This window comes from Nicotiana sylvestris, chromosome 8 (assembly GCF_000393655.2).
Source record: "Nicotiana sylvestris chromosome 8, ASM39365v2, whole genome shotgun sequence".
Lineage (NCBI taxonomy): Eukaryota > Viridiplantae > Streptophyta > Magnoliopsida > Solanales > Solanaceae > Nicotiana > Nicotiana sylvestris.
The window spans coordinates 22,520,605-22,533,039 of record NC_091064.1 but is presented as its reverse complement, the minus strand read 5'-3'; the positions used below and the strand labels follow the sequence as shown (position 1 = coordinate 22,533,039).

Below are 12,435 nucleotides of genomic sequence, written 5' to 3'. Positions count from 1 at the left end.
AGAATCCATATAAATTGTACCATCAAAAGATCAGTAGCAAAATGTTCTTCCTTGAGCTTTCAGATAGTAGATTTGTACTTGATGATAAGGTTTGATAATTTGCAAGACATTTATTTTCTTTATTCTTAATTTATTGTTTTTAATTATTTATGACTGATGGATTTGTTTTATTTTTTTTGCTTTTTATGAAGCATATTGACATTGCCCTGTATTATTTGAGAAAGAAGGAATGCTACCATCCTCGCGCCCATCCTTTTCGTTGCACAACTACAGATATACTGTTTGATAACTATATGGTGCTTGTATATAAGGATTTCAATGAAGATGCTACAGATGAGTTTTGGTGTGGTGATAATCAATTGTTTCTGACACCATATGTGTGATGTGATAGTCGTAGATGTGGAATTGCTTGGACTGAGGTTGACAAAAAAAAAATTCCATGTCGGCTTCCTTCAGAAGATGATGATGTTGTGACACATTTTCTTTTGGGGGTATTGGACTTGAATGAGAAAAAGATTGATGTGTACGATTCCATATATAGTGAGCCATATGAGGCAGGAATGAATCACATTGAAATGTATGCACGCATGATCCCCCACTTGCTAAAGTTCTCACAGTTTGAGAAAAATCACAAGTCTTTTGGAAATGCATTCAACAAATTTGTTATTTAGTCGAAAAGATCACCACACCAAACTGGATCGTACGTGTTATCATTTGCTATATAATTTATATGTACTTTAGATTTATTTTATTAAAGATATTTTTTAATTGACTCCATATCTTACATTTTTCTTAGGACTGATTGTGGTGCATTCCTAATCAAGTATGTGGAGTTGTTGATGATGGGAAATGATGTGGAGAAATTCCAACCTGAAGACATAACAAACTTTAGAAAAGAACTTGCAGTAAATCTTTGGGCACATGGAGAGTGGAAAAGATATGCTGGTTATGATACACCACCCGAAAATGTTGGCGACGATTATGATAGTGAAAATGAAACTTGCTGCCCAAAGGAGCTGTAGTTTAGTTGTAAAGAAAGTTAGTTGTTGTTGATGTTTTGTATAAAATTGCTGTAAAATTGTTGTAAACAAGACACTTTTATTTTGTTTGCATAGCATAATTTTTTGTCACAGCTATGCCAAATTACATTTTCAGAAGTAATATGAAGGCATCATGTTATTAATTTCTTTGTTTCTGTCAAGTATTGATTTGTGCATTTGCAATCCCTAAATTAAGTGTATTTAGCTTGCAAGTATTAGTTAAGGACCAAGTGTCCTTAACTTTTGAACTTGGAAATAGAAGTTCAGGACCATATGTCCTTAACTTTTGAACTTGAAACTTGAAGTTCAGGACCAGATGTCCTTAACTTTTGAACTTGAAACTTGAAGTTCAGGACCAAGTGTCCTTAACTTTTGAACTTGGAACTTGAAGTTCAGGACCAAGTGTCCTTAACTTTTAAACTTGGAATTCAAAGTTAAGGATCAAGTGTCCTTAACTTTTGAACTTGGAACTTGAAGTTCAGGACCAAGTGTCCTTAACTTTTGAACTTCGAACTCTAAGTTAAGGACCAAGTGTCCTTAACTTTTGAACTTGGAACTCTAAGTTAAGGACTGCATCCTTAACTTTTGAACTTGGAACTCAAAAGAAATAAAAAGCATGTAAGCGCAAAGAAACTTTGAATATTCAGGACATTTGCTCAAATAAAAACAATGTAAATGAATCCAATTTATAGCAAAAACGTAAAAGAGTAGATAAATATAAGTGTATATATCTACTATTCTCTATGCTTCCTTGAAAATGGATGGACTACCGGAGAATATATACAAGCTGTTCTATACCAATTCTTCTGCAACGACCACATTTGAATGTTATTTTTGATGACTCGGTAGCTGCAACGACCAATTTTTCTTTTGCCTTCTACCTGGTGGCACTTTGAAATCTGGAGGTTTAATAATTTGTGACTTAACACTCTCTGGTACAATCCAAGAATCAGTATGTCTTACAGGATGTATTTGTATTTCATATGTTTTCAACCAAGATTCCTTTAAGTACCAGTGCGAGCAAAAGTTGGACTTCTTGATGTTTCTCTTCTCGATAACTGCAATTGCATGTATGTATGGTAATTCATCAAATTGAAACTGAAAACAATCACATGTTACTTTGTTTAAGTCCACCAAGAAAGTAATTCCTTCTTCCTCAATTCTAGAACGCCATGAATCAACAGGGAAGACCTTCAATGTTGAAAAATATAAGTTAGTACATTATGTTAAATTATCATTAAAATAATAAACTAAACAAAGAACATAATACTTACATTCAAAGTAAATGCTAAATCTATCTTTTTCTTCAATTCCTTTTCTACCAACAAGAAACGTCATAAAAAATTCCTTCTGTTTCATTTCTTCTTTCATAAAACCAACGTTGTAGTTTCACTTGGATGAAATTCATCATTCTTAATATAGGCAGCTCCCTTGCTTCTAATAGCACAGAATTCATTGACTCAACTATGTTTGTTGTGAGTATGTCATATCTTCGTCGTGGATTACAAGAAAGTGCCCACCTTTCCGGTGGTTCTTCCATCAAGTAGTCATAAGTATTCTTATTTACTTTTGTTATATCTGACATGTATAGATCAAATTCTTTGCACATGTATACTCTTGCAGCACTTTGAAAAAGTTTTATGACCTCACTTTTCACTTTCCTTTGCTTTAGGTTCTGCTCCAAATGATAGATACAAATCCCATGATGGCTTTCAGGATATACCTTTGCAATACCATATGCAATAGCTTGACGCCTGTCTGATAAAAAAATTAAATTCTCACGTCTCCCAATTGCATTGCAAAGCTCACTAAAGTACCACTCATAGGAATTGTTATTTTCAGATTATGCAATTCCAAAGGCTAGTGGGAAAATTTGGTTATTTGCATCCTTTGAAACTGAAATCATTAAAACACCACAAAATTTTGACTTCAAAAAAGTTGCATCAACAACAATCACTGGCCTACAATGATTCCAACCAGTTATTGATGATCCATATGCATAAAACATATAAAGAAACCTGAAAATATAGTATAACAGAAGTTAAGGACAGGTAGTCCTGAAGTTAGACTTCCAAGGTCAAAAGTTAAGGACACTTGGTCCTTAACTTAGAGTTACAAATTTAAAAGTTAAGGACATGCAGTCCTTAACTTAGAGTTACAAGCTCAAAAGTTAAGGACATGGAGTCCTGAACTTAGAGTTACAAGTTCAAAAGTTAAGGACAAACAATCATTAACTTAGAGTTCAAAAGTTAAGGACCAAGTGTCCTTAACTTTTTGACTGCACACATCAAAAACTAGTTAGGGACAGCATGTCCTAAAGTTTATAAAACAGACTAATAATCTCTTTTTTGATTATTTACATGTTGTTGTCATCTATCTTTATGTTAGTATATATTCTCGGGTTTTTACTTTTCATTATATACAAGTATGAAGACAATAATTCATAATTCTCTTCAAGAGTTCCTCTTATTAAAGCTAAAGCATGTTAAATAGCATGCCACTCCTTGTGATACCCAATGTCTAGTCCATGCAATTTTTGCATTTCTGCCATGACAAAAGCTGGTGTAACTTCAAACCTTGGGTCTCGAAGATTGTCAATAATGTAACCACTAATCAACTTTGAAGTTGCATGCCTTTGATCAGCTTTCATAGTGTTAACTGAGTAGTCATGATTTTTCTCAATCTTTACTATCTTGAATAGTGTTGAGTCTTTAACTCTGAAAGCACGCACACACCACCCACACCAATCATCATTGCATTTCAACGAATATCTTGTTGAGCTTGATCTAACAACCTTGAATTCAAAATGTCCTTTAATTGCTATATTCAAAAAACAGTTAATTATATTTTCTTTTTGTCAAATATTGATCCCACTTTTATTTCATCCAACGAAGCATTTTCTCTTAATATTGTAGTTGGGGATTCTTTTTGTTTCGAATTTGAGCTTCGTCTAGTTAGTTGAGTAGAGGTTTTTTCAGCAACTTCTTCTATTACCGGTGCACTCTCTAAGACTTGAATACCCAAAGCTTATTCGTTGTCAATCTCTATAATACTTTGTCCTTCCACTTGAATATAATCAAATGTTTGAAGCAACTCTTCAGTTATTGGTTTAAATTCAACCATATCTAGTTCCATTATCTGTTGGTATTTGTTTTGATTGTCATGTTGATTTTCTCTGTTGACATGTTCAAATGTGCTTGTAGATCCAAAATTTCTTTCCGAAATATCAACAATGAAACGACAACCCTTGAAGAGTGAATGAGTTTTTAGTAACTCTATACATGTGTGAATGTCTAAATCTTTGGATACAATCATTCCCTTGCTTGTTCCCAGGTTGATATCAAACCATATCATTGCTTCAAACTTATCTCTATCTAATTCAATAACTTCAAAGATCTATTTAATGAAATCCTCAAATCGAATTATCTCAGGTACTATAACAAGCTTTGTTTGATGATCAAGATATTTATAGTCTTCAGTCCATCTACCATTAAAAGCAACTATAATACATATTATTTCCATCCTGCAAGTCAAGAGAATGGGAAATTCCGGACATATTTATAGAGCAATCCTTGTATAAATTAAGGACAGGAACTGTAAGTTCAGGATCAAGTTAAGGACCAAGTTTCCTTAACTTTTGAACTTGGAAATCAAAGTTAAGGACCAAGTGTCCTTAACTTTTGAACTTGGTATTCAAAGTTAAGGACAAATGTCCTTAACTTTTGAACTTCAAACTTGAAGTTCAGGATCATGAATCCTTAACTTTTGAACATGGAACTCAAACTTCAGGACCAAGTGTCCTTAACTTTTGACCTTGTTAGTCTAACTTCAGGACCATGTGTCCTTAACTTTTAAACTTGGAACTCAAACTTCATGTGATGACCAGGCCAGTCGTCTCTTGAGTTACCGCTCTGTTTTCCCCATTTCTGCTTCTTTATGCTTTGTTATCCATGTTATGTGGTATCGGGTCGGTCGGATCGAGTTCAGAAAGGATTTGGTAAGGTTTGAGACACTTAGTTTCTTTAGAGTGAGTTTAAGTTGGAAAAGTCAACCGGATGTTGACTCATGTGTTAAAGGGATCGGATGTGACTTCCGATGGTTCATTTAGCTTCGGGAGGTGATTTGGGACTTAAGAGCGTGATCGGAATGAATTTTGGAGGTTCGGAGTAGATTTAGGCTTGAATTGGCGAAATCGGATTTTTGGCGATTTCCGATTGATAGTTGAGATTTTGATATAGGAGTCGGAATGGAATTTCGAGAGTTGCAACGGCCCCGTTGTGTCATTTGGGATGTGTGTGCAAAATTTTAGGTCATTCAGATGTGGTTTGGTTGGGTTTTTGATAAAAAAACGGAATTCAGAAAATTTTGGGAACTTAGGCTTGAAGAAAGGAAGCTGTTGTGTAAGCTGCTACTGCAAGCTCCTGTGTAAGCTGCTATTATACCATATATGGATAATTTTCTACTAAGAGTAATGTTTATCCATAACGAAGTACTGAAAGGATAAGCTCATTGTACCAGGTATAGATAATCTTCTACTGGGGGTAATGTTTATCCATAACGGAGTACAGAAAGGATAAGCTCATTGTACCAGATATGGATAATCTTCTACCGGGGGTAATATTTATCCATAACGGAGTATCGAAAGAATAAGCTTATTATACCCGGTATGGATAATCTTCTATTGGGGGTAATGTTGATCCATAACCGAGTACCAAAATGATAAGCTTCTTTAGGAGGTTTATTTCCAATAGAGTACTAAATAGATAAACATATTTACGGCGGAGTCCCATATGGATAAGCTTCTTCAGGAGTCTTATTATAACGGAGTACTAAATGAACATCCATAATATAATATATTTATAACACTCCCCCTTGGATGTTCATTAAAAGATAATGTGCCTCATTAAGACCTTACTAGGAAAAACCACGTGGGAAAAAATCCTAGTGAAGGAAAAAGAGTACATATATTTAGTAATACGCATTGCTAGGTGCCTCATTAAAAACCTTATAAGGAAAACCCTGTGGGAAAAAACCTTAGTAAGGAAAAAAGAGTGCATCGCGTATTTTACTCCCCCTGATTAAACTTTTGTTTCAAATATTTGAGTCTCCGTATTCTAATCTTGTATTTGTATAACCAATACGATATGCACCACCTTTGTTAGCATTAGCAAGATACATAAATGCATTACAATTGCATTGAGATAGAGTATTTCAGGATCAAGGAGTTCCTCATCCTCTTCTGGAGGTCGGAACGGATCCTTATTCATTTCAAGTGATCGAGCACCCATTGGTCTACTTAATGGGTGCGCTTTGTCCATGTAAAAGCATTTAAAGACCCTTTCTATATAGGCAAATTGATGGATAAACATCTCGTATGCTAAATATTCAATTTGCAGACCAAAGACAATTTTTTATTTTTCCAAGATCTTTCATCTCAAATTCTTTCTTAAAATATTCAATTGCCTTTTTGGAGCTCTTCTGGAGTTCCAACAAGATTTATGTCACTAACATAAACAGCAAGTGTAACAAATTCTGATGATATTTTCTTTATAAAAATATATGGACAAATAACATCATTTATGCAACTTTCTTTCAGCAAATATTCACTGAGGCGATTATATCACATGCACCCAGATTGATTTAAACCGTACAAAGATCTTTATAATTTGATCGAGTACATTTATCAATATTTTGAATTATATGCTTCAAGTATTTTAAATTCTTCGGGGATCTTCATTTAGATTTAATCAAATGAGTCATCAGGTTATAGCTTGCATTTAAATGGCATGACATCATGTGTCTGGACGACTGGACTACAGGTCCGATCCTTGCAATCTTTTACAATATTGTGCACTATATTGTATCAAATATATCGTCGACGATTATTTTGTATCGGTTCGCAAGCGGCATAACTTGTTGAGATCTCATCACTTTCTTTATTTTCAGGTACCTGAACTTCTTCAGGAGTTTCATGAAATGTTATGTCGTGGGCTCTTCTAGAGCTTATTTCCTCCTTATTATGATCATTTTGATCATTAGCTCCTATCATTTTTCAAGAATTATTACCTTTGGAATCGATTGGTCTGCCATGCTTCATGCGTACTATAAACTCTATCCTTCGGGGACTTTAATTTTAATAGGAGCATTTGTAGCTGAAATATGATATTTAATTTTGGATCAACAAATGCTTCTGGCATTTGACTTGAATTATCTTATAAGTGAGGATCATATTAATGATAATTCGATTCATATAGCATATTTTTTAACTGTTTATTCCATTCCCCAAATGTTAGAAAAACTAACATATATTCCCAACCTTCTTTGGGAAACATATCTTTGTGCATTATGGTAGAGAAATTAATCATATACCACACATCAAAAGATAGTAAAAATATTTGATTTCTGATCCTAAACCAATTGTGAGTGGAGGACTTATCATATATTGTTGGTCTGATGCATACAAGTGCTATTATATGTAATTTAGAAAATCTTAGACCAACACATGAAGCTTTGTCCTCATAAGCAATGGTTTAACCATTAATCGGAGGTATTCAATGTTAAACTAGTTTGGATATAAACCAACATCATCAAGATGAACTAATCTTGATTTAATAATCTGAAAATTATTCTCATAACTGAGAAAAGCAATTTCACATGCCAAACTGCAGGTTGACAATAATCGCACATGTAACCATCTCATATATGCATATATAAGTGGTTCACATGATAGGTGAATGAGCCCATATTCACCTTTTGTATATTTCAGAATTAGGGATCTTAATCCCAACTTTAGCCGGTATAATCAATTTATTATAAGAACAAGCAACGCAAGAGAATTCTTGAAGAATCTTCTAGTTCTTCAGTATATGCTTATCTGAATTCTCAAATAGCTCAAAAAATGGCAAATGAAAACTTCAAGTTTATCATAGCATGTACTATCTCTTAGTAAATTTCTAGTTTACTATGGCATAAACTTTTGCATTAGTAAACTTCTGGTTTACTATGATACATGATGTAGTACAAATTGAAGATATAAGGCGTGTAACTTCTCATATACATATTATTTTACCTCCTATGATTGTGGAAACATGAAGATTTTCAATCTTTCAGTTATTTGTAGTCTCAATATGATATAAATTTTTCAGTATATGCTTATCTGAATTCTCAAATAGCTCAAAGACAAATGAAAACTTCAAGTTTATCATAGCATGTACTATCTCTTAGGGCATAAACCTTTGCATTAGTAAACTTCTGGTTTACTATGATACATGATGTAGTACAAATTGAAGATATAAGGCGGGTAACTTCTCATATACATATTATTTTACCCCATATGATTGTGGAAACATGAAGATTTTCAATCTTCCAGTCATTTGTAATCTCAATATGATAGTTATTTGTATTAGTAAACTTCAGGTTTAATACAACATATGTTTTGACCATAATCATATAATATGAATGACATATTTGTATATAAACTCTTCGAGAGCCTTCATTATTATCCACAATCTAATATTTATCGGACACTACTAGTGTCATGTATCCTCTAGGAAAACAGCTAGCTCTTCAGGAGTTGATGATACATTTTGTACTATCAAATATTGCTCAGACACTTCTGGTATCATGAGAGAAAATCACAATCAAATAAACAATGTAAAACAATTGTTTAAGCACACAAAAACTCCTTTTCATAATATTTTCCTACTTCAGGAGGCAATTTCAATTGTGTTACTTCTTCAGGAGCAAATTTAAAATACAAAATATTAAGTATATATTCTCTCAATTATATTACCTCTTCTGGAGGTGAATTGTAATATATTCACATCAAGCACGCGTTCATATTTACCCGACTTATTAATATTGTCACATTCACTTCAGGGAATGGATTAATACTATCAAAAGTTCTCATCTTTCAGGAAATCAAACATAATTATCTGAATGCGCATTAATCACATCAAATTGTGATGCTTCAATCTCTTTTAAAATATTTACTACTTCAGGAGCAAATCGAGGCGTGCATTTAATATAGAGAATATTTATGCAACTTATCTTCAAGTATAACCATAGAAAGTCTAAATTATCACTTCTGGTGATCATAGGCATATACCACTTCTGGTGGTTAATAAAATATAGTTACAATGAGATATACGAAATATAACCACTCCTGGTGGTTGTATATTTCTTGCAAACTCTGCTAGAGTTTAAGTTGATCTAATAATGTTATCCATATTCTTCAAAATGACATAAATACGATATATTATAGTAAACATCATTATCAAATCATAACTTTTATTTATGTGCAATAATTACATAACCGTACTATCTATTGCAAACAATAAAAATTAAAATATTTACATTTCTACAGATTCACCACTGATCACATGGACTTGTTTCTCCATCAGGGAGTGTAAGATAAAGCTACATCCAAATGCATGAAGTCTAAATTATCTTCAGAAATAAAATTTGCTTCAGCATTTTTCTCCGTCTTCTTTAGGGAGGCTTGATAAAGCTCAACCAGGTGCTTTGGCGTACGACAAGTACGTGACCAGTGCCCTTTTCCTCCACATCTATAGCATGCATTTTCTGCATTTGGTGCTTGCACCGCTTCATGCTTTTGTTCCTTCCTTTTCCACTGCTGGTGGTGAGGAGGGTTCTTTGGTGCATTATTATTACTATGATTAAAATTTCTTCCCCGACCATGGCCATGACCACGATTGGGGCCACGACCTCTTCCACGCTTAGCTTGGTGGAAGTTCGTCTCATTCACTGAGATTTTAGGAAATGGACAAGAACTAGTAGGTCGGCTTTCATGATTTTTCATTAATAGCCCATTATGTTGCTCGGCTACAAGAAGATGTGAGATAAATTCAGAATACTTTTTGAATCCCATCTCTCGATATTGCTGCTGCAGGAGCATATTCGAGGCATGAAAAGTGGTGAAAGTTTTCTCCAACATATCATGATCAGTAATATTATCACCACATAATTTCAATTGGGAAATAATCCTGATTATAGCAGAATTATATTCACTTATAAATTTAAAATCTTGTAGCCTTAGATGAGTCCAATCATAATATGCCTATGGAAGAACAACCATCTTCAGGTGGTCATATCTATCTTTCAAATTATTCCACAATATGACTGGATCTTTAATAGTGAGATTTCCATTTTCAGGCCCCCATCAAGGTGATGGCGTAGGAATATCATTGCTTTGACACGGTCTTGGTTTGATGCCTGATTTTTATCCTTGATGGTGCCTACCAGACTCATCGCATCAAGATGAATTTCAGCATCAAGCACCCAAGACATGTAGCTTTTGCCTAGTATATCCAGGGCTACAAATTCAAGTTTAGAAAGATTTGACATTATATAGAAAAAGAAAGTTCGTACCTCAGATACTTTCAAAGTATTTGCTTGAGATGGCAGAGTCTCGTGCTGATAACGTGTTATAAAATAAAGACTATAAAGTAAAGACAAGTATAGAGAGAAACTGATATATTATTCGAATTCAAACTGATGTACATAATGAACTGAAATCTCTTCTATTTATAGAAGAAAGGAAGCTGTTGTGTAAGCTGCTACTATACCAGATATGGATAATCTTCTACTGAGAGCAATGTTTATCCATAACGGAGTACTGAAAGGATAAGCTTATTATACCCGATATGGATAATCTTCTACCGGGGGTAATGTTTATCCATAACTGGGTACTGAAAGGATAAGCTTATTATACCCGGTATGGATAATCTTCTACCGGGGATAATATTTATCCATAACTGGGTACTGAAAGGATAAGCTTATTATACCCGGTATGGATAATCTTCTACCGGGGGTAATGTTTATCCATAACCGGGTATCGAAGTGATAAGCTTCTTCAGGAAGCTTATTTCCAATAGAGTACTTAAATAGATAAACATATTTACGGTGGAGTCCCATATGGATAAGCTTCTTCAGGAAGCTTATTTACAATGGAGTACTAAATAAATATCCATAATATAATATATTTATAACACTCCCTTTGGATGTTCATTAAAAGATAACCTAGGGACCAAAAATGTTGTTAGCCCTTAATATAATATTTGTAGACTTATAAATGAGATTCATGAGAGCCAAAAAAAATTATGACAGAAATAAATGTGCTGAGTGTGTTATATTAATGTTAATGGATTGATTAATGCCAATTGATATTTGCGTGAGCGTGACGTGCATTTATGTGTATTGTGTATTTTCTGTTTCATATAGTATTTTCAAACATAACATTCACTTTTCATGTTAAAATAAGTTTGGTAGTGTTTTCTTGCCGTGACTTTTGTATTGTGCAACTAACCAAGAGCCAAATGTGGGTTTTGTTGATTCATGAATTTTTCAATCATCTTGTTAGGATTTCATATTTTGCGGGAGTATTATAGTAATTATACCAGACAAATAACCTTATCGAGTCATTAATTATAATCTAGCATACTATTTATGTACAATTATTAATCGCATAATAATTCATTTATTATAAATCTATAACTAGTTCATGAACCAAACGACTTCTAAAGAAAAATTGAAATAACTGATAGACAAAATGAATTCGAGCAATTAATGGGAAGATCTGGGCTGGATACTTATAGCTTGATCTAGTAGAGTTAGTATAACAACTAATTGTTCATTGCCCCAACTAGAAAACCTATGCTTAACGGTAGGGGTGTACATAGGTCGGGTTGGTTCAGATTTTACAATTACCAAACCAAACCAAACCAATTGTGTCGGCTTATTAAATCTAAAGACCAAACCAAACCAATAAAACTCGGATTTTTCAATCTCGATTTTTCTCGGTTATTCGGGTTTTTTCGGGGGTTTTTCCGGTAAAATCTTCGTAGAACAAAACATATAACTTGTGCTCAAAATATTTCTTTAATCCTAGTAAGATACAATAATATAAAGTATTTTTCAAGAAAAAATATACAAAATATGAGATGTGTCATGACTTATCCTAAAATATTCAACAATAAAGACAATAAAATTATGTAATATAAATATTGCTAATTAAAAGACCATAATAAAAATAAACATAATCTAAAAATACTAAGTCATGCTAAAATAAGTAGACTAATAAGGGAGTATTAATTACATAACTAAAATCTAAAGAAAAAATAAAAATAGATTATGCATTTTTATTTAAATTATTGCAAAACAAAAAATAGATATTCAGTACATTCCCGTTCGTAGTATTGAATTGAATGTCTTTTGTTAGCATTAGTATTAATTTGATTTTGGTTAGGGCTTTTGTTAGCATTATTTAATTTACTAATATTAATGGCTATAAAACTTATTGGAACATTCAAAAGTTCTAAGTCCAACCTTGGAATAATACCTTAAAAGATAAAATTATAAAAAATTTTAAGAAATA

The 12,435-nt window shown here is 33.1% G+C and overlaps 1 protein-coding gene across 1 annotated transcript; it reads right to left on the bottom strand.

Annotated features, from left to right (window-relative positions):
* Positions 1 to 1,868: 1,868 nt before the first annotated feature.
* LOC138874781 (uncharacterized) lies at positions 1,869 to 6,328 on the bottom strand. The gene is made up of 6 exons (XM_070153565.1): positions 6,230 to 6,328; positions 4,094 to 4,436; positions 3,554 to 3,860; positions 2,955 to 3,058; positions 2,434 to 2,798; positions 1,869 to 2,231 (listed from the first exon to the last, which is right to left on the bottom strand). The coding sequence occupies exons 1-6, from the start codon at positions 6,326 to 6,328 to the stop codon at positions 1,869 to 1,871; spliced, it is 1,581 nt and encodes a 526-aa protein (XP_070009666.1).
* Positions 6,329 to 12,435: the final 6,107 nt, after the last annotated feature.